The following is a 23,389-nucleotide window of genomic DNA, read 5'->3' on the forward strand; positions in this document are numbered from 1 at the left end:
TGTTGTGTTTTGTGCTGCCCTGCCTCTCCCACCCCCTCCCACAAATAGAAAGTGTTAGAAATATAAATTAATAAAGTAACTGCACTTTCGCGTTTCTCACCTAGGTGAGAATTCATCCCCTGTGTGTGTGCTCCCCCAGCCATCTGCATGCACGGGGTTTCTCACATGCACACAAAGACTGCTACCAGGGAAGTCCAAAACATTCCTTGTCTTTGCATGGAAAATCACCCGCACATGTGCAGATGTGCTGACAGGCTCTGCCAGAACCCGAAGGCTGGGCAGTGCCTGTGGGAACATCTGCGCATGTCCAAAATGGTGACGCCGACGCAGAGGCGGAGCCATCTGTTAAGTGGACTAAAGTTCAACTTTAAGTTTTTACTGTACCAAGTTGCTTTATTTAATTTTGGCATCTAATGTACAGTTAATTCCACCAGTTGTATTTTGTCGACCCTGCGCAGGGGGTCACTTGCTCTGCCTGGGTACAGAATGCAATGCATTTTTTTTAATGAATACAAGACATTCTCTGATTGGATGAGGTGGAGTGGTGTGGTGGTGACATCACAATCCCTGCCTCATTCAGTTAGGAAAACGCTTTTCTTTCACTGAGAAAAATTGAAGGCATTCTGTGAATGGCACCCCTGCCAAGCAAGTGACCCTCTGTGGTTGTTACGCAGCAAGGGATACGTTCAGAACGGAACCCGGAAGAAAGTGGTGATCACTGTAGTAGCGGCATCCACCACAGTGATTGCTTCCATACCAAGCCCAAAGGTATGGCACATGTTTACTTACATTGATCTAATCTGGACCAATGTAACTGTGCAATAAAATTCATACCTGGATTTCAGTTTTGATGCTGCAGACTGTAGATTTAAAAAAACAATTTTTATAATACATGAACATGGTAGAGCTTAAATAGGATTTTATTTATTGGGTTTACGTATTTTGTAAGACCAAAACATACTTAGAAGAGTTTATTGCTAGCTAATATGTTTATTGATACAGATCTACAAATAAATGTTGTGATACAGATCTAATCCAAAGGGCCATTGTGAAAGAAGGGGGAATAGAGGGGTTTGGTTACAATGAGGGACAATCCGGAGTTATGTGTATGTGCAGGTATAGTATATTCTTTGTGTTAGCATCATCTGCCATCATCAGTCCCTTGTGTTTGGCTGCCCCCTATCTGTAAAGCAGCACAGTGCAGCCTGAGCTCAGGTTAAGCCGCGGTAGTATCTATATAAAAGGTTCACCTTGAAGGAGGTTATTCTTATCCGCAATCAATGCATTGATCTCCCAGCTGTGACTAATTACTGCATGTAAGTGAAGCTGGCTTTCTCCTGTCCCCCGACACATCTGCACTGATTCTGACCTCTTTTATATAAGGCGACTGATCTTGTCTGAGGTTGTCTTTTACCAATCTCCTCTCTGTTAAATAGACTGAATAACAGCTATGGGAAGATTTTATATTCCAGTCTGGTCTGCCCAACTTTGCAGAAAGAAAACAACAAAATAAATGTTATTACAGAATGTGATGTGGCCTCCAGTTACAGATATATAGGCAGAGAGACTAATGTCCCTGAGGATTAGGCCAAAACTGTTAGAGTCACTGTATAGAAATGATGGAAAGGGCAGCACTGATCTGAAAATGTGTGCCTTTTTAATTCAAAGGATGTCCTTATCTCCTAATCTAGTAATCCCAAGAACTGCCAGGAAGGGACAGTTGCACAGAGTCTTCAAAATTATGTAAAATCTAAGCCAGCTAAATCTATGTAGCAATGTTGCACAAAAGGAAAGGTGGGATCACAAAAGTGTGGGAATCACTAAACAATGTTTTACTGCTTTGTGTTTTTGGCTGGAGTTGCCCATAAGCAGCTTGTCAATTTCTTGTAAAAGGAAAATAAAGATGGAGTATTTCTTTGGTTGTTTATTGGGCCTTACATGGTCAATGAAATATAGTCAACAAGATATACATGAGTTGAAAGAATTAACTCAGGAATTTGGAGAGGGTAGAAAAGAGAAAAGGAAAGAAAAGGGGGAAAGGAAAAGAAAATGTTGAGACAGAGGGCAACACTGCCAATTGGAGTAGAATAGGGAGGGATAGATAGTAAATATGTTTTAGGAATATTATAGGAAGCCAGATGGATCCAGGAAATATGAGGGTTGAAGGACATTAGACAGAGAGGGCCAGGACTGGAGCCATTACCATGGGAAAATAAAGGGGAAATGGCTGCTTTCGTTAATCTGCACCAAGATTGCTCTCAGGAGTCAACAGTTCATGAAATGAGGCTGAGGAACTAAAAAAATATCCAGCCTGACATGGAGCATATAATTAAACAATATGGTTCATAAAATACAATGTCATAAAATACAATACTTTTCTTTTTTAAAGTGAACCTGTAACGTGTATGTCCATTTCTTTACCGCCCAACAGAGCTCCGAAGCTGTGTTCCAGTGGCTGTGCAAGTTTCAGCTCCAGCTCTATGCTCCCAATTTTATTAACTCTGGCTATGACATTCCCACCATCAGCCGCATGACCCCAGAGGTAAGGGAAGAAACAGTTTTGGCTCAGTACTGTTGTTCTGAGTATGGCATGCCTTCTTCCATAATGCTACCTGCTAAGTTTGCCTTACAGAATGGTGCGCCTATAATCACAGTTGCCTCTGTGACCACTATTCAGGCTTTCTTTGCCTGACATCACCAGCTGAATGGGGTGACAATGTCATGTGTTTTGGGACAAGAAGGCTTTTAGTTTCTCTGCTGTTGCTAGAATAGGTAAATCCAGTCCTATACTGTAGACCTTAAGCAGGTCCAGCAACCAACAAGCCTTTATTCAAGACAGCCGCAATTAACCGAGAGCACCCTACATAAAACTTGACACGTTTCATACCTCAGTGCAACAGTACAGGTAAGCACTAGGGATCAAAACACTTTAACGGCTTCTTGTAGTGTACAGTTGGCCTATTGGTTTGAATAAAGGCTCGTTGGTTTCTGTACCTGGCTGCCAAGAATCTTTTTTGTATTTAGAAGACACATTGTAGTTGGGCAAGGACTGAGATGTGAAGAGGGTTCAGAGAGGAGTTGAGTTGGGTCCTCAATGCGGCAGCAGTTTGTTTAAGTAAAAAGTCACCTATTGTGTTTACATGCTTTTACAGAGGACCTAATTTGTAAGGATGGGCCCCTTTTGTCTTCAACAATCTGCCCAGTGTTTTCTGATACCTCAGTGATAGGCCTCCTTGACCTTTCGGGCTCCACTTAGCTAATTCTGTTCTGTTCTCTTTTAAAGCTTCCGCTCATCCAGCATATACAAATTATATGGTTTCTGTGGTTAAGTAGAATAATTCACTGCCTCACCTGCATAAAGTCATCTACAGAACTCTTGTAATTATTATATCTCAGGAATTAAAAGGTCAGACCACCCAAAATTATTATTTCCGCTTTTGGTAAAGACAGCAGAGTTAAATCTAATGACAGACTTATTTATCATTTATGGTGAGATCTCTGAGATAAGTTCCTGGGTCTGCACATCAGCTGCACTCATGATGAGGTGTTCACACCATCCCTGGTGAATTTTATATTTGTTTAACATTGTGGAGAATGTACCAGGACAAACTGGAGTGCACAAACAGGGGCAGGAACACCTAAAACTCCCAGATGTATAGGAACAGAGTCAGGTATTTCAAAATATTAATAGTTTCCAAGATATATATAAGAAGCCAGCGGCTGACTCAGCTCACCAGGCTCCATCTATGTCTAAAATATCACCTTTGGGGGCACTGATCCTTCAGGCCCTGTTCACACCTGAGCATTTTTCAGCTCGTAAAACACTCATCTCTGAAGTTCCAAAACACCCAACAAGCAAAATCCTATTAATTTCAATGGCCCCTGTTCACGTATGAGCGTTTTTTCACTTGAAGCTAAACACTTGAAGCTCAAAAAAATACATAAGCTTCATTTTTGGCAGAATACAAGCGTTTTTGTTAGATGTCAATGCCTGCCTCCAAACACCTGCAAAAAACGCCTGAAAAACGTGCAAAAAAAGCCTGAAAACAATACGCTCAGGTGTGAATGAAGCCTTAAAGGGATAGGTTTGCAGTCAGGTTGTTCTTAACCTCCACCTTTAAGAAAAGTAAGTAACATTTACATGAGTTATGGCAAACCCAGCGTGGAACAAAAAGAACTTGCCAAAAACTGTGAAGAGATTATCAAAAAGAATATGATTTTACTTGTTTAATAAAAGCTGAGCATTGATGTGCAGTACCCAGAACAGTCAATCAGAAGTAACAGTACAGCCAAAATAATAAACACAAAATCAACTCAGGGGACATAACTTATAGTCAGTAGGGTGTGTCCCTTGTGCTGATGCCGCTTCTTTTAGTTGAAATCTTCCTCTGTCCATGCATCCCCAACCCCCCCCCCCCATACAGTAATCTTCCAGTGAAGTGGGGTTTAATAAAACTAAGGATCCAAAAATGGAGGCTGGCTGGATATTTGATAGGTCCATCCCCATTTCATTTTTAGAAGCTGTAGTTCGGCTTCTAAAAATGGTGGAGCTGGGTGGTAATAGCCGTGCCTGTTACAGCTTCCTAGCTGTATTACCTCCTGCCACACTTGAAGATTGTGGGGGGTATGGACAGAGGATAATTTCTCCCAACAAGGTCCACATCCACCTTGACTGTAAGTTATGACCCTTGTGCTGATTTTTCTGTTATTGGTTTTAGCTACACTTAGGCTTTAAACCGTGAAAACAATGGAAAATGGCTCCTTACACGGTATACACTGTTGTTACTCTTAATGTAAACCTATACTGATAAAAATATGAAGACTGTCATCCCCTTCTTCCCTTTCCTTTATCTTACATCCAGGATCTTACTGCTATCGGCGTAACAAAGCCTGGACACCGGAAGAAAATTGTCTCAGAAATCAGTAGCCTTAACATCGGGGAGTGGTTGCCTGACTACAAACCTGTGAGTTATGGACATAGTAAATGGGTGTATCTTCTAGGGATCATAACATTTGGTTTAAGCTGGGTGCTCAACCTGTGGCCCTCCAGTTGCAGAACTACAAGTCCCATGAGGCATTTCAAGGCTGACAGTTAGAAGCATGACTCCCAAATTCAGAGGCAGGATGGGACTTGTAGTTCTGCAACAGCTGGAGGGCCACAGGTTGAGCACCCGTCTTCTTTTGTTGAAGTGTATACGGACACCACCCATGACCCATCTTAAATTCCAAAAATATTTTATTGGAAATAAGTTTTGTACATAGAACAATGCTTATATTTGCCAAACAGTATAAAGTCAGAGACATAGTCAAGTATCCTGTTTTAACAACATGCAAACATCTGTCAGCTGAGGTAGAGGCAAAGTAAAGTAAAAAGTATATATCCCTACCCCCCGCAAGTATGTAGGGATATCAACAGACAATGCAATTACCCATGGATGGGGGCGACCAAACACTGCCCCATTCGGGGTTGATCTGGGATCTGGTGTTTCCTACAAAACAAAAAGCCCCATCTTTATCTAGCTGTGCTGAGTGCGGTCTAAATTGGACTACAGCATCATTTTTACCCACTGGGGTTCAGTGTTACAACAGTATTGGTGTTCTTTGTTATTTATGACTAAGCAAGCTCTATAGAAGCTCATGGGCCCCAGAGAGGTTCTTCAGAAGAATATCCACAGTAACAAGCACAAGGTTATTTCAAGTCCAGTAAGTCTTTATTGATTTTAGTTCATATCACATAGATATCCAGCACGTTTCAGGGTTCAACAGCCCTTCTTCATCAAGGCTTATAGAGCTGAAAGAATTTTGAATGAGCTGCACCAAGGCAGGTGTTCTTCATGCATTTAATATGGAGGCTCAATCACGGAGATGGTCTAGCGACCTTGACAGGCTCCCTAAACAGGCCTTAATACTCATCTATAAACCCTGACGAAGAGGAATTAACATATTGGTTATCTATATCATATTTACTACGATCAATAAAGACACAAAATTCAAAACAATTTTGTGGCAATCTCATTTTTCTACTTACTGTAGGGTTCAATAGACCTTTAAAGCGATCATTAGTGGCAGGGCCCTAAGGGTGCAGTCAGGGTAAAGGCAAGGTTTAGATTGTCTTAGATAACCAATGTATTGCAGGAGATGTTGGCATTCTGAAACTATTAAAGCCAACCTCCAGGTAAACTGCTAAATATAAATCTGAAAACATATAGGAGGTTGTTTTACCTACCGAAGGGTTTGTATTTCAGTCTTGCAACTTACATATCTTGGCCAATCAGATTGGTGACCTGAATTTTCTCTTCTGCAGTTAAATATTACAACTTGGTCACCTCCCTACCCCCAATATGTGACTGAACAGTGAAGGAACAGGGACAGACTGATAAGGTCATCGCTCTCCACTCTTCTTCTGTCAGAGTCTGATTGGCTGAGTGAGTGGCTCTCCCACTCCTAGTCTAAGTGCTGCTGTACAGGGAATTGCAGGAAGATAATATCTAGACAGATGTTGCATTTTAAAATACATTTAAAAATATACATTTTGTGTTTTTGTTTTTTAAAATAATATATAACTTTGGTTAACAATGTTTTTATCTATTTTGGATTAGGCTTAATAGTTACGCATCACCATTTTTGTTTACTAACCCTCGGAATCAAACTTATAATTCTGATTACTAAAAAGTAAGCAGGTCCAAAGAAATCAGTATTATAACTGGGATAAATATTGGGATCAGGGCTTTTCGGGAAGAGATGGAGGCCAGTACTCAGACTTTGTTTAAGCCCTGTTCACACCTGCATGTTTTATGTGTGTTTTAAGTGCAGTGAATTAGAATAAAGACCTGTATTCTGCATCTTTCATCAAAACACCCATGCCTAAAATACAACACACCAAAAACGCACTGCACAGATGTGAAATGGCTCCTAAAGTGGTTGTAAACCTCAGACATGAAATATGAACAAAGCATATTCCTGTATAGTGTATACTTGTCTCAATCCAGAGCACTAAGTGCCATTTCTGTCCACTGCTTTGTTCCTTTTGCTATCAGAATGACTCACTTCTGACAAGTTTTCCTGACACCAAGAGAAAAATGGTAACAGGGATCTCCAGCTGATTGACAGCCTCAGCTCTGTTCTCGTGTGCTGTGTGGAGAGGGGTATGTCCCTTGCCTACAATCAGCACTTTCCTTACTGAGCCCTCCTCACTGAGTGTAATTTTAGCTCCCCGCCCCTTTTTTCTGAACTCCTAGACAAGCTTTATAATTCTGCACTTTATAATTCTGCACTTTATAATTCTGCACGTTATAATTCTGCAAACTCTACGAATGTAGAGAAGAGAAGACTGCAGATAGACAGTTACAACTTATGTAGGAGGATTTGTTTCATCTTTGTGTATCACCTGAGGCCATTCACTTCATGGGGTAAGAGTTTACAACCACTTTAAAGTAAAATACATATTTTGTAACATTTAAATTTTCTTCCTCAGGCCAACCTGTCCCTCTGGTTGTCAATGATCGGGTTGAATCAGTATTACAAAGTGCTGGTAGAAAATGGCTATGAGAATATTGACTTTATCACCGATATCACATGGGAAGACTTGCAGGAGATCGGAATCACTAAATTGGGTAAGGAAAGTCTCACTGCTCCAGGTGGGTGCAAGCAGCATTAAGGTTAACTACAGTTAGGACAAATATAAGTGAATATGTGTGATATTAGATTATCACGTGTGCATGCGTGTTTTAAAACTGAACTGCAGTCAAACTATTAAATACACAGATGAAATATAATAATGTATTCATGTCCATGAAGTCCTGAGATTTACACAACTCACAACACAGTGCTGTCTCTCAGGGCAGGGGACCCAGGAGATGTTTCTATACTGCACTAGCACTTACAGGTCTAGTCCCTCTTCCAACCTGTGACTGGACATTATTAATATTATTATACAGGATTTATATAGCGCCAACTGTTTGCACAGTGTTTTACAAAATGAAGGCAGACATCACAGTTACAATACAATTTGGTAAAGGAGGAATCAGAAGGCCCTGCTCGTTAAAGCTTACAATCTAAGAGGGAGGGTCAAGTGATACAAAAGGTAATAACTGTGGGGGATGAGCTTATGGCAAAAGTAAAAACACAGTGTATTAGCTAGAAGTAGGATAGACTTCTTTAAAAAGAAGAATTTTCAGGGATCGTCTAAAGATTTATAGATTAGGAGATAGTCTGACAGATTGGGGAAGGGAGTTCCAAAGGATGGGAGAAGTCCTGGAGGTGAGCATGGGAAGAGGTGACAAGGGAGCTAGAGAGCAGGAGGTCTTGGGAGGACTGAAGAGAGTGGTTGATATTTTGAGACCAGGTTAGTGATGTAGCTGGGGGCAGAGTTGTGGATGGCTTTGTAATTTGTTGTTAGTACTTTGAATTTTATTCGTTGGGTGAGCAGAAGCCAGTGGAGGACTTGGCAGAGAGGGGTAGCAGACACTAAACAGCTGGTAAGGTCGATGAGTCTGGCAGCAGCATTCATGTACTGTAGGGGGGATAGCCTATGTAGAGGTAAATCAGTGAGGTTGAAGCTGCAGTAGTTGAGGTGAGAGATGACCAAAGAGCAAATTAAGAGCATTGTGGTGTCATTGGTTAAAAAAAGGGGCATTTTGTGGAGATGTTGCGGCGGCATGATTTGGACAGAGATTGGATGTGGGCCTAAAAGAAGCCACTGAGAGTCTGAGCCAGCTGCTCCTGCCCCCCTCCACAGCCCAGCACTCCAGTGAGCCGGGGGGCAGAGCAGACAGTGGTGACTGATAGTCACCAGCACTTTGCTCATGGAGCTCTGAGAACTGAACAGTCAGCGGTGTTTGATAGCTCAGTTCTCAGTCTTAGAGGCGGCGGGGGACAGATACAGCACCCCACCACTCAAAGCACCTAAGTAAGTATGGGTCTTTGAAAAAACTGCTCTTTTAAATGATGACAGTAGCTGTGATGTCCAGTAAGTACTCTTTTTATATTTTTTCCATTAACAATTTGTTAAATGAGCGCTTTTTCTTTCCCCTTTACAGCAAAGTGACAGTGCTTGTTAATAGCCAACCCCCCTAGTATTGTATACTGTATATACTCGAGTATAAGCCGACCCAAATATAAGCGGAGGCCCCTAATTTTACCACAAAAAAATGGAAAAAATTATTGACTCGAGTATAAGCCTAGGGTGGGAAATGCAGCAGCTACTGGACCCAACTGGACCACCATGAGACCCAAAACAGGGGCTGCGGGCATGGTACAGGAGAATGCAGGGCTGCGGGCATGGTACAGGAGAATGCAGGGCTGTGGGCATGGTACCGGAGATGCAGGGCTGTGGGCATGGTAGAGGAGAATGCAGTGCTGGGGGCATGGTACAGGGGAATGCAGGACTGCGGGCATAGTACAGAAAAATGCCGGGCCGCGGGCATAGTACAGGAAAATGCAGGGCTGCGGACATGTTACAGGAAAATGCAGGGCTACGGACATGGTACAGGAAAATGCAGGGCTACGGACATGGTACAGGAGAATGCAGGGCTGTGAGCATTGTACAGGAGAATGCAGGGCTGCAGGCATAGTACAAGAGAATGAGGGGCTGCGGGCATACTACAGGAGATGCAGTCCTGCGGGCATGGTACAGGTGACGAATGACGATACAGGTGTACCATGCCCACAGCACTGTATCTCTTGTAGTATGCCCGCAGTCCCGCATAACGACAGGTAGTGTGGCTGTGGAGGAGTCTCACTTACCTGTTCCTGAGGCCCCTTAGATTTAAAAATGGCGCCGCCCGGCGCCAACACGTCATTGCGCATGCGCTGCCGCCACTCGGAAAGCTCGTATACGTTCGGCTATTCCCGGGAATAGCCGAACATGTATGGCCTTTCCTGAGCGGCGGCGGTGCATGCGCGGTGACATGTTGTTGCCGGGCGGTGACATTTTTTAATCTAAGGGGCCTCGGAGCATGTCGGGCCGGCCGGGAACATTTTTTTTTTTTTTTATGACTCGAGTTTAATCCGAGGGGGACGTTTTCAGCACAAAAAAATGTGCTGAAACTCGGCTTATACTTGAGTATATACGGTACTTATTATTTGGTGTTCCCTCTCCACCTTCCCACACTGTTGGGGGGGGAGGCTGTCAGCAGACACTGTCACTTTGCTATGAATGACGATGACAGTAGGCAGAATTTATCAAAACTAAAGCAGACAAAATCTAGAGGAGCTGTGCATGGCAACCAATCAGCTTCTATCTTCAGTTTGTTTGGTTGAGCTTTGAAAATGAAAACTAGAAGCTGATAGGTTGCCATGCACAGATTCTCCATATTCAGTCTGCTTCAGTTTTGACAAATTCCCTAAGTGTCTCCTTAGATGTCATTCAGGTATCCAGAACTCAATGTCTTTTTCCTTTTTCCCCGATTTAAGGTCACCAAAAGAAGTTGATGTTGGCTGTGAAGAAGCTGGCGGAGATTCAGAGGTCAGAGTATGGCAAATATGACTCGGGCAGCATGAGAAGGAGGCCACCTCAGAAGAGCATTGATGCAATGAGCATTGATTCACCTCCTCCAGACAGTGGCGAATGCCAGTCACCTAAAATGAAAACCTTCCAGGATAGTGAACTGAGTGATGAGCTACAAGCAGCCATGACTGGTGAGACTCCAGACGGCTCGGAAAAGCAGATTAACCACATAGTGCACCATCGAGAAGGATCTTATCGAGGTCCCTCCGGGGCAAGGCTTCACCATGAAAACAGTCTGAGTGGCCGAGCTAGGCATATCAGCAGTTCCCAGGAACTTTTGGGAGATGGAACGAAGACGCCCAGCTCTCCTATGTCTAAGAGCCAGGAATATTTAACGGAAGATGTGAAGAGAGAGGAAGTGGTTAGGGAGCCCAGACCTCTCAGACAAGGACATTCGGTGAAGAGGGCCAGCGTGCCACCTGTGCCAGGAAAACCCCGGCAGTCATTCCCTCCTCCTGGAGGACAGACCTACACCCCTCCTCAAACACCAACAAAAGGAACTCCCTCTTCCCCACAAGCTGTTAACACCCCTCAAGCTACTGCCAAAGTCAAGCCAACACCCCAGCTTCTTCCACCATCTGACCGACCCATGTCTCCTCGCTCTCTTCCTCAGTCTCCTACACACAGAGGCTTTGCTTATGTTCTTCCACAACCCTTTGAAAGTGAAGGAGCTCCTGTTCACTTGGCACAGGCAGTGCCTGTGCTACCAGTATCTGTTCCAGTGCTATGCCTTCCACCGGCAGGTAGTGAGGGAGAAGATGATGATGTGGAGGAGGGAGAGAGGGGTGATCATGGTCGACCCAAAAAACGGGCCCACAGTTTGAACCGTTATGCAGGTTCTGATGGAGAGCGAGAGGAGCTGTTGGTTATTGATGGCGGTCCATATGGCACAGGACAGAGGCGAGTTGGTAGGAGCCACTCCGTAAGAGCACAGTCTGGAGGTGACAAGAATGTTAATCGCAGTCAGTCGTTTGCAGTACGTCCCAGAAAAAAGGGTCCCCCACCACCACCACCAAAACGTTCCAGTTCTGCTATCTCTGGAACCAACCTTGGGGATGGGTTGTCTGCTGAGGATGCAGGAGGAGAGGGCTACCGGGAACAAAGAAGAGCAAGTGACTTTGGTGGTGTAGTGGACACTGGAAGTGCTGGCAGTGTAAAAAGCATTGCTGCTATGCTGGAATTGTCATCCATCGGTGGTGGCCCAAGGGCGTTCACTGGTCAGAGGCCAAGAGGATCTGATGGCTACTCTGTTCACCTCCTACCTCATCCGGCCAGCCCTGAACTTCACCGACTCCCAGGCACTGTGGCTGGTGTCAAACACCGTGAAGCCATTGGTCTGGATGGAGAGGTGGTTAATCGACGGCGAACCATAAGTGGACCTGTGACCGGATTAGTTTCGGCAGCTCGAAGAGAGCGGCAAGAGCAGTCAAGGCCACCAGATTCCCCTCGCAGTCCTTCTGACGTGATGCCATTTGCAGAAGAACGCAAACCGACTATTAAACACCGTCCGCGGGCATCACGGACAGAGCAGGGAGACTCACAAGTTGCAGAGTCTGCCAAACACACGGACTTGACCTCTGTGGAATCCAGCGTGACTTTGAAGCGTCGTGTGAGAGCCAGACAAGGCCATTCTGGAGATGTAAAATTCCTGTTGACAGAATCAGACACAGTCAAGCGGAGGCCGAAGCCTCGAGACAAGGAAGGAGGAGGAGCAGGGGTGGAGCCTCTGGTTGTGTATCAGAATGGGATGGGCACTGTAAAGCGCCGCCCTGTTTCAGAGATGAGCGTGGGAGGTGCAGGGCGACAGGACAGCACAGAACATATAGCACAGACTCCAGAACGCAGCATTAAGCCTCCTGTCTCACCAAAGCCCACCATTATACAGCCTGGTGGAAAGGGCCCACCACAGTCCATATCCACACCCACAAAGAAGGCCCCAGTGCCAGGCCCTGGAGGAGGTAAGATAACACCTGAACTATTAAAGGTATTGCTGAAGCATGTGTCGGGAAATCTTCCCCCCTTTGGTTGCTTCGTTGGTCTTAACATGACTAGATAGCTATTTAGTAGCTAGGTATGCCATAATGAGAGTGCGAGAGCATTAAAGCCCAATTCCAGGCAGCTGAAAAAATATAGCCTTGCAGTAGGCCCCCCAAACACTGTAAAGTTTAAGTGCATGTTTTGTCTAAGGGAATAGTAATAAGCAGTAATACTTGCTTTGTTCCTCGCTTTGTTCCCCGGGCTTCTTCCCAGCTGCACGAGCAGTCCGTGATTCCATTTCTTTTTGCCGCTCCACCAGTAGCAGTCTCTCTGATGTCATCCTATACAATGCTGGACCAGCAGTCCTGCATTGTACATGAGAGCGGCAAGAGGCAAACCAAATTTCGGGAGTGTAGGACAGCAGAGAAGAAGGCCAGCTGGTAGCGGAACATGGAATGAGTTAAGTATTGCGTATTATGTTACACCCTTTACAAAACATACATTTAAACTTTACAGGGGAGGGTCCCACTGCAAGGGACATTTTTAAATCTCTTGGCGTTCTCTTTGGTAGGCTTTTTTGTAATTAGGACAAGTGTGGAGCTGTTTGCCTCTTGAGTTTTATATATATTTTTTAAGTAACCTGGAGTTCAGCTTTAAGTCACAATTACTGTATAGTTTTATGAAGCAAGAAGATCAGCACGTATAAGTAAATATGGTTGCCTTAAAATTTATATATACAATAATAATGAATTATGCGTTAATAATAAATTTACAAATGTCACTGTGCAGCAATAATACCCTCACCCCATAATATAAGCCACCTCGCACAAGATTTGTGATCCACAACCACAATTTTTTTTTTTTTGATATTCATAAACCCATGTTCAGCACTTTTAAATAAATATACTCTCTCTAGATATATAAAAATAAGAAAGACAATAAGATAGACAAACAATATATATTATGCAACATTTATAAGTGAATATGCATATATGTGACACATGAAACAACAAACTTCATATCCATTAGTGCAAGTCCATATACAGTCTAGGCGTATACTTTTTTGTGACAATTCCAAACACATCTGGTGAAAAAAACAGCTTCTGTGCAGGTAATTATTCAAAACAGTGATGATATGTAACCTGTTCCCACAACACCACCTCCAACACTTATTATATGCTCACCCAAGCAGACGACCTTATCATAGGAGGTCAATATAAGCCTGATGGAGAGCTCTCTCTTAAAACCCATGATCAATCCCATATGGCCAGACTCCAGCGACTCAGCAAACTTGCAGCTAATCTATAATGTTTCCCTTATAGGAGCCCCTCAGTGAGAGAATCATAGAGAAATGTAATGCTCCCTGTTACTCAATTTTATTGAGTCAGCAGTAAACATACAAAAGCACAGATAAACCCTCAGCATTTAATTGTTTAAATACACATCCACGAGATTAATCTGACAGATACCACTAAAATTCCTATACGAGCTCGCCACTATCAGCAAAAATCAGCTCTGCATAGCATGATGATATTAAAAGGGAATGTTCCACCTTACACGTTACGTCCCCGGGGTGGGACTTCATCAGAGGATTATGTGTTGATAATAACATTGACAGGGTTATACACATTAAAATTAACCTGTGCTTTGCCCAGGCTAAGAAAAGCAACAGGTTAACTTAATTTCTCCCCTCCCCAGCAGCATATATTTACATGTTCTTCATTCTAATGTGGCCCTCTTCACCATCAGGAGAGAAGAAAAGGGCACTGTATAAGCTACAAGTTGCTGCTCACACATCGCTTAGGACTTGTGTAACAGTGAGGATTGGCTTAGTGTTGTCATGTGGAATAAGTCACATGCCCTTTATATCTAGAAATAACAGGAATTTTTCTTTGCTCCAGCTGTGGGGGAGAAAAGGATAGGTAAGTTTGTAATTAAGATGAGGATTAAAGCAAATATTTTATTTATATTTATTTTAACTTTGCTTTAAGCTGATCAAGTTCACGTAACTATCAAGAACTGTCAAATACTGTGTAGATTGCCTTTAACTGAAACTTTTGTTGGAAGATGCTATCCATCCTCTGTACCATCCATCCATCCATCAATCTCAGTTGTCTGGCAGGGATGAGGGGAAAGGGGGACTGGGAACATTTGCAGGGAGGGAGCTAAGGCTTATGATGCTCAGCATGCTAGTCTTTTCTTTTTGAACCACTGACCTCAAACAATCATACACCCTATTAAAGTCATAGTTTCTGTATTCTAGGCCAGTGACTCACTGAAGCCAGAGGATTAACATGAGAATCTGGCAGTTCATATTTTCATAGGGACAGAATAACAGTGGATTTTTGTATGTTGCTCTAATGGCTGGTTTCCTATCACCAGTAAGGATGATCGAACTTTTGAAAAGTTCGGTTCGACCAGAACACCCGAATTTTCCAAAAGTTCGGTTCGGATTTCAGAACCCCATTGAAATCAATGGGACCCGAACTTCGGTAATCAAAAAACACCATTTTGAAGCCCTAAAACCCAATAAATGCACCTAAAAAGTGCCTAGGGTTCTGGGTCATGCCCCATTAACTAATAATCACACAAAAAAAGTTCTTAAAAATTGTCATTTTTGATAAAAGCCAATTATTGAAAAATAAAAAAAAAAAAAAAGAGATTTTTTGATTTTTACTTTGGATTTTGTATCTGGGGGGTCTAAAAGGTGTGCATGTGAAGTTTCAGCTCTGTAGCATGTCCAGAACCATAAAAAAAAGATTGTTTGTATTAGAAAACTTTCTGACAGGGGGTTTGCTTCGCTCCTGTAACACCTTGCCGGTTTAATAGAAGGCATTTTTTTGGGATCTTTGCAGTCAGGAAAAACATCTGAGCTTGTGTATAGTGGTACTGTGCACAAGTTCAGATGTTTTGCCTGCCTCCAAAACCCCCCAAAAAATGCCAGCAAAAACACACCTGGGCATTTTTTTTTTTTTGACGCTAGCGTTTTTTTGGCATTTTTTTGGGTTCTTTTGAGGCAGGCAAAACATCTGAACATGTGTATAGGGGGTATATATAGACATATATGTCTGAATATATACCCCTAGACATATATAGGTGTGATAGTAGCAGAAATATATTACTGTAAATAATTTCATTAGCGCAAGCATTTATTTCTGCTACTATCACACCTATATATGTCTAGGGGTATATATTCAGACATATGTGTCTATATATACCCCCTATACACATGTTCAGATGTTTTGCCTGCCTCCAAAACCCCCCAAAAAATGCCAGCAAAAACACACCTGGGCATTTTTTTTTTGACGCTAGCGTTTTTTGGGCATTTTTTTGGGTTCTTTTGAGGCAGGCAAAACATCTTAACATGTGTATAGGGGGTATATATAGACATATATGTCTGAATATATACCCCTAGACATATATAGGTGTGATAGTAGCAGAAATATATTCCTGTAAATGATTTCATTAGCGCAAGCATTTATTTCTGCTACTATCACACCTATATATGTCTAGGGGTATATATTTAGACATATATATCTATATATACCCCCTATACACATGTTCAGATGTTTTGCCTGCCTCCAAAACCCCCCAAAAAATGCCAGCAAAAACACACCTGGGCATTTTTTTTTTTTTTGACGCTAGCGTTTTTTTGGCATTTTTTGGGGTTCTTTTGAGGCAGGCAAAACATCTGAACATGTGTATAGGGGGTATATATACACATATATGTCTGAATATATACCCCTAGCAATATATAGGTGTGATAGTAGCAGAAATATATTACTGTAAATGATTTCATTAGCGCAAGCATTTATTTCTGCTACTATCACACCTATATATGTCTAGGGGTATATATTCAGACATATATGTCTATATATACCCCCTATACACATGTTCAGATGTCATGTCTGACATCAAACATGTCCTCAAAAAAGCACTGGCAGTGGCAGCCCCTGCAGCATAAAAAATGCTTGGCTGGTGAGAAGCCATATTCCAGTTACGAAGCTATTCAGAGAAATGATCATTTCTCTATAGCGGTCACCCTGCTATGGAAGGGTTTTGTCACCCTGCCATAGCAGTCACTGCCAGTTAACCCTACACTACACTACGGTCCCCTTACACTTAACACTTTCCCTACAGAAACTCAATTTTTGAAGCTAACTTAAGTGTAAAGGAGCACTCTAACTACACTAGATATCCCTTTCCTCACACTAAAAATAGCTAAATGACACTTTTAAAGTAAAATTAACAGAACTGCTTCCATTCTCTTCCATGTCCAGTATAACAATGCTAGGAATATGGCGGGGGCGATCTTATATACTGGGGGCGTATTCACTAATGATTGGTCTAGGGACCCCCTAGTCACTCCAATCACATTCCTAGCATTCTCCTGCCCCCTCAATTGGCTTTTGCTAATGGTTCTGGTCCAATCACGGCCTTTTAAAGCCCATTTCCTGAAGCATTGCATTTTGGGCGGTTCTGGTTGCCGAATTCCGAACTTTTTGGGCAAAAAGTTCTAAATTCGGCCGAACCTCGAACACCCAATGTTCGGGTCGAACCGATGGTGGACCCGAACCGTTCGATCATCCCTAATCACCAGGTCTTTTACACAGTTACTTTCTTCACCCACCGCCAAATACTGTATTTCTTTTCCGCCATTTGCACTGGCTTTGTAATCTGCCATGCCATAGACTCCCTCTGTATCTTACCATAGAGAGAAGATTACACAAAGTGTCAGGAGTACTAGAATTATGTGTGAAAACGTACTTAGCTTTCCGATAGTAATCCTCTCAGCCTGATAGCCCAGAAGACTAATAATTGGATTATTTCAGCCATGTGCTAGTTCATATTCATACAGACAAGGAAAACCTGTGAGAAGATTTGTAAAATCAAGGTGAGGAATGTGTCTATGTTGTCTGTAGCAACTAATCTGATTACAGCTGACACTTTTTCACTGACGTCTGGAATCCATTTGTTGTGTCTTTGACTTCACACAAGATGACTTCTCAACTGAAAATCTGATGTGGATCTAAGGCAGAAAAATGAACAAAATTTGTGTTTATCGTCAAATCATTTGTTTTTCGCATCATTAGTGTGCCAGCTGCGACACACGATTTTCGTGCCACGATCAAAAGTGCCTAATCCAACATGCTGTTTTTTTTTTTTTTTTTTTTTTTTTTTTAGAAAATCTAAACCATTGATGGCACAATCGGATGAGCCACATTTAAACTTAAAGTGTTACTAAACCCAGGAGCCTGCATTCATTATATCTGGTATCCCACAGTACACAGAACATGGAAATGCAATAGTTTTAGTAAATATAAACTGCTAAATACCTTTTCTCATCAGCAGTTAGAGCACTTTTGTGACTTGTATCACTGTCTGCTTAAAGCTTGTACGAGGAGTTTTCATTTTCCCCTAACCCTCTGTCTGGGCATTGCTGATTGGCCCTGTGCTGATCACATTCACTTTCCCAAGTAAAAAAACTCTCTAGCAATACACACCAAACTAAGCATTATTGCTGCTTGCCCCCTAATGCTCTGTTCTATCAGTAAATGGTCTGGAGTCAGTGGAAGAAGGGGAGGATCAGAGAGACAGGGTCACACAACCTTTTTACACAATGCAGAAGATTAACCCCTTAGCTTCCACAGTGAGTATAACAGGCATGCTTTACTGCATATACAGACTGATTTTACTGTTGTGGGTTTAGTAGCACTTTAAAAAACAGTTGCAGCACAACCACAATTCTGCACCACCACCTCTCAAAGTGGCCCCTTACCTCAAATATAGGCCTACACAAAGGTAAGGTCTAAAAGCGCTTGTACCAACAACCTGGGTGATGAACTCCACAGAAAACAACTGGCATAGTATGTGATTTACTAAAATGGTGAATGTTCCCATCGCCATTCAATATAGGAGAAAAATAAAGGCTGTCGTGCTGTATGCAGAGAATAAACTTTCTAATTTTTTAAAAGATAAAAAAAAATACACACAAGCAAGGTGCAACATACAGTGTACTAGATTATTCACATAAAACCGTAATAGGCAAGAACCATAGTTACTTTAAGAATGGACTTCCATAGAAAAATGTTAAAAATGGCAAAGATTGCACTTCTGAGTGTAATAACATAACACGGCCCGTCTTCTGACGCGTTTCGTCATGTGGCTCGCAACTTAATCATAGAGATGCCCATACTGCTTGTTGGACAGCTATGAGGGCAATCATGTTAGGCCTATATCAGATGGGCTTCAGGTTGTATAAGAGCAGTGTGAATAGCAAGCTATGACAAAGCATTTGCAGAATACATATTCAGTACATTCTTCTAGCATACTCTGGCAAAACAATGCTGCTGCCTTGACTGCCAAAAGCCTGCTCACACACCATATGTACAGTGTAGGAAAGTCTCTGTTGAGATGCAGTTCTGGGTGCATACCTATATCAATAGCAACTGAGCTCCCAGTAGATGCCCCTGCAAGAATCATGTTACCTAGGTGATTATGTCATAGGGAATAAAATAAAGCTGTTTCTCCTTACAGAAACATGGTAAAATGAAACAATAAATCAAAGGCTATGTTCTGGATCCTGCTGTATCCTGGGCTGGGTTTGCCACTTGTTTGGCATCTAAGGGCTTTCCAGAACTGCAGCAGGGTCCTAGGCCTTAAAGTGCATTTTAGCACCCGGCACTCCTTGTTGGGGAGGGAGCAACTTGGGAGCATGTGGTCAAGTAAGATTACATTTTTATCTGCTGCTGCACCAAACACCAATGCAGAGGAGTGGTTAAGAAACACTGCCACTTACCACCAGTGAGGAAAGGGGGGTTAATATAACTGCTACTTGGCACCAATGCAGGCTAGGGGAGTTAAACAAATTCTGCCACTGAATACCAATGGGGCATGGAGATTTTATAGCACTGCTGCTATCACTGTAGAGGGATGTACCAGCAGCTGACAGACACCAATGCTAGGGGATTATTATTGTGGTCTCTGACATCAATGCTGGGGGTTATAGTTGAGGTTTCTGACACCAATACTGGGGATTATTACTGAGGGTACTGACACCAGTGCTGGGGGTTATTATTGTGTCCGCTGTCACTATTGCTGAGGGTTACTGTTGCGGTCATCTACACCATTACAGAGATTGAGATTTATTTTGTCCACTGACACCAATACTGGGGGTTATTATTGTATCCACTGATACCATTGCTGAGGGTTATTTTTGTATTTACTGACACCAATTCTAGGGGTTATTTTGCAGTCACTGACACCAGTGCTAAGGGTTATGATTGCAGTAACAGACACCAGTGCTGAGGGGTTTATTGTGTCCACTAGCTCCAGTACTAAGGGGTTTTATTGCAGCAACTGACACCAATGTTGACTCCAGCTTAACCTGTGCATTGTGTACCGACATTTTCAGGAGTTGAGGTTTGTTACAACCCATTATATTTTAAATGGGCTGCCTTCAGTGCATTTCGTCGCATGAAAACTGGCTACTATTGTACCACTTGAGGCCCTCTAAATTTTTTAAGTTGACCACTACTGAGAATTGGATAGTGGTTTTGGGGTCAATTATGCCATGACATACACTTTAAGAGTTGCTGTTAAGTAGAAAGTATCAGTGTTTGTCTACATTTTAACGAGTACTGAGCGGAAGAAATCTGTTTCTGCTGATCAATGCTTCAACACCTGGTAATAGTAGCTCTGCTAAACAATTCGAGTCCTCAGCTGTCAAACAGGTACACACATGACCATGTGCTCATTGGGAAAGTACCAGAGGAGGAGATACATCCAGTCTATAACTGTTTAAGACTAACTTTTTTTTTTTTTTTTTTTTGCTTTTCAAATACATGTTTTTATAAGATACTCCCACTATGTGTTGTCTAAAGAAAGAGAACAGCAGAAACTATTTGCCTCTTTGTATTTAAAGTGGAACTTTCTGTATCTGAGCACCACAAACTAAAAACGCTATTTAATTCATTTTTGATATTCAAAGCAAACTCCATCCACATCGCTAAGCTTTATTTAATTTTTAGTTAAAGTCATCTTGAGTAAAGGCAGATGATTAATGTAGCATTGACTTTCTGGATTCCATTTGCCCTTAGCTCAGGCATGCAGGCAGGAGGGTGTGCTTAGCTGAGAAAGTCCCTCCTCTCATTCTCCAGATGAAAAAAAATGCCCATGAACACTCCTAGGATTTATGACATCATTTCGGCATAGGCCAGAAACCAGGAAGCAGCATAAGGATTGAAAATAATTCATGTTTATTGAGAGAGTTTAGTTTGGCTTTAAAACATCGAAAGGTGGGGCATATAGGAAGCCAGAGGCGGACTCAGTTCATCAGGCTCCATCTATACCTAAAATATCACTTTGACGTAACTGACCATTCAACACCCGGTGTGCTTTGAACCTTCTATAGATCTCTACATTTTTTTAAGTGTATTATTTATTGATCCTGTCAGTAAATAATTATGTATTCTCAATAATACTTGAGAGTTTACAGGAGAAGGAATATAGTGCTTCAGTTGTGTCAATTGTTTAATTAGTTTTATCTACTTGTATATCTATGTATTCTGTTTATCTGTAATAAAGAAAAGACATATGCTGCTTGATTGCTTTTAAAAAAGGAAAGTTTATTGATAGAATGCATTAAAAAGTAAAAACATTAAAATATAATTTAATGATTTTCTCTTTTCTATTTTAGAAGTAAAGAAGGTAATGGGGACACCTCCTCCTGTCTCCCCCAAACCTACTCCTCCCCCAATAGCCCCCAAACCCCCCAAACCTCATGCCATCATTCAGTCCTCTAGTGCCAGCTCAACTCCAGCCCCTTCTCCTGTCAAGCAACCAAACAACATCAAACCTTCCAGCACTCCCCCGTCCCTATGTTCCAGCCCCGCTAAGCCCCTGACTCCGGGTCACCCTCTACAGGTTCCAATCAAGCCCCCGAGACTGTCCATCACCAGCTCTTCCTTAGAGGGAGGGAGTAACGAGGCTGCACAGCAGAAGCTGGAGGAGACCAGTGCGTCACTGGCTGCAGCACTGCAAGCTGTGGAGGAGAAGATCAAACAGGAAGATTCGCAGAAAGAGTAAGTGTCAACCTGCAGGCCTTGCTTAAGCAAAGATATTAGCATGAGCATGCCTTGCCTTTAACAATGACACTGGCATTAATAACATCTACTGGGCAAGGTAGGTCAAACCACTAAAAAGGCTGATAAATGGCACTGGTACAGATCTGTGATTCTGTAAAGTTTCCTGAGGCCACCAGGGACTACTTTTCCATAAACACACAGGCCTGATACCTGGTGCCCTGGAGGTCCCTACACTTTTGCTGATGATCTTTGAAGCCTAGCCAAAACTTTAGACCTACACTACTATACAGCTTTCTAGATTAGTTATCCCTTTTTCTAGCTATAATAACCTATCGCAAACAGGCATTGTGCTAAAATCACATATTTGATTACTACTTTCAAGAAGTTTTTTTTCTCGGGGCTAGAGGATACATAGTTATCCCTTCCTATTAGTTCCTATTAGTTGTGTTTCTTGAAGCCAGTCAGTTTAAAGTGATCCAGTCACCAGTAGGCGTATGTTGTAATCTGGCATGCCTGCAGTCCAGACCTTTCACCAATTGAAATTATTTGGCACATCTTGAAACTACAAATATGACAAAGAAGACCTAGAACTGTAGAGCAATAAAAATCCTATATTAGGCAAGAATAAGACATTTCCTCTCCCAAAACTCCAGCAAGTCAAAATCAGTATTTATTGCTAGACAATTATAGAACCCCCTAAACATTATATATTTGTTTTTAGCAGTGACCCTAGAGCATAAAATGGTGGTTGTTTCAATTTTTTATGTCGCACGGTTTTTGCACAGTGTTTTTTTTTGGAAACGCAATGTTTTGGGAAAAAATACACTTTAATGAATTAAGCAAGAAACGTACCATACACTGCTCAAAAAAATTAAAGGAACACTTTGAAAACACATCAGATCTTAATGGGGAAAAATATCATGCTGGATATCTATACTGGTATGGACTAGGTAATATGTTAGGAATGAAAGGATGCCACATCGTTTGATGGAAATGAAAATTATCAACCTACAGAGGGCTGAATTCAATGACACCCCGAAAATCAAAGTGAAAAAATTATGCAGCAGGTTAGTCCATTTTGCTGAAATTTCATTGCAACAACTCAAAATGGTACTCAGTAGTTTGTATGGCCCCCACGTGCTTGTATGCATGCCTGACAACCTTGGGGCATGCTCCTAATCAGACGACGGATGGTGTCCTGCGGTATTTCCTCCCAGATTTAGACCAGGGCATCACTGAGCTCCTGAACAGACTGAGGTGCAACCTGGCAGCGTCAGATGGACCGAAACATAATTTTCCAGAGGTGTTCTATTGGATTTAGGTTAGGCGAGCGTGGGGGCCATTCAATGGTATCAATTCCTTTATCCTCCAGGAACTAGCTGCATACTCACGCCATATGAGGCCGGGCATTGTCATGCACCAGAAGGAACCCAGAACCCACTGTACCAGCGTAGGTTCTGACAATGGGTTCAAGGATTTCATCCCGATACCTAATGGCTGTCAGGGTGCCATTGTCTAGCCTGTAGAGGGTGCCACTAGAAGATGTTGGGCCCTCAGGCCACCCTCATGGAGTCTGTTTCTCATTGTTTGGTCAGAGACATTCACACCAGTGGCCGACTGAAGGTCATTTTGTAGGGTTTTGGTAGTGCTCATCCTGTTCCTCCTTGCACAAAGGAGCAGTTACTAGTTCTGCTGATGTCTTAAGGACCTTCTATGGCCCTGGCCAGCTCTCCTAGAGTAACTGCCTGTCTCCTGGAATCGCCTTCATGCTCCTGAGTCTGTGCTGGGAGACACAGCAAACCTTCTGGCAAAGGCACAT

The 23,389-nt window shown here is 42.4% G+C and overlaps 1 protein-coding gene across 6 annotated transcripts in view; it reads left to right on the forward strand.

The window, feature by feature from the left end:
• Positions 1 to 23,389, forward strand: part of CASKIN1 (CASK interacting protein 1) — a 404,302-nt gene that overhangs the window by 377,768 nt on the left and 3,145 nt on the right. For all 6 annotated transcript variants that reach the window (XM_082261261.1, XM_082261260.1, XM_082261262.1 and 3 more), the window contains 5 exons: positions 2,432 to 2,542; positions 4,863 to 4,964; positions 7,475 to 7,613; positions 10,414 to 12,465; positions 21,183 to 21,567. In XM_082261261.1, coding sequence (XP_082117387.1) covers positions 2,432 to 2,542; positions 4,863 to 4,964; positions 7,475 to 7,613; positions 10,414 to 12,465; positions 21,183 to 21,567 — 2,789 coding nt within the window. The remainder of the gene's footprint in view (positions 1 to 2,431; positions 2,543 to 4,862; positions 4,965 to 7,474; positions 7,614 to 10,413; positions 12,466 to 21,182; positions 21,568 to 23,389) is intronic.

The sequence above is a fragment of the Pelophylax lessonae genome (assembly GCF_965119305.1).
Source record: "Pelophylax lessonae genome assembly, chromosome: 6".
NCBI lineage: Eukaryota > Metazoa > Chordata > Amphibia > Anura > Ranidae > Pelophylax > Pelophylax lessonae.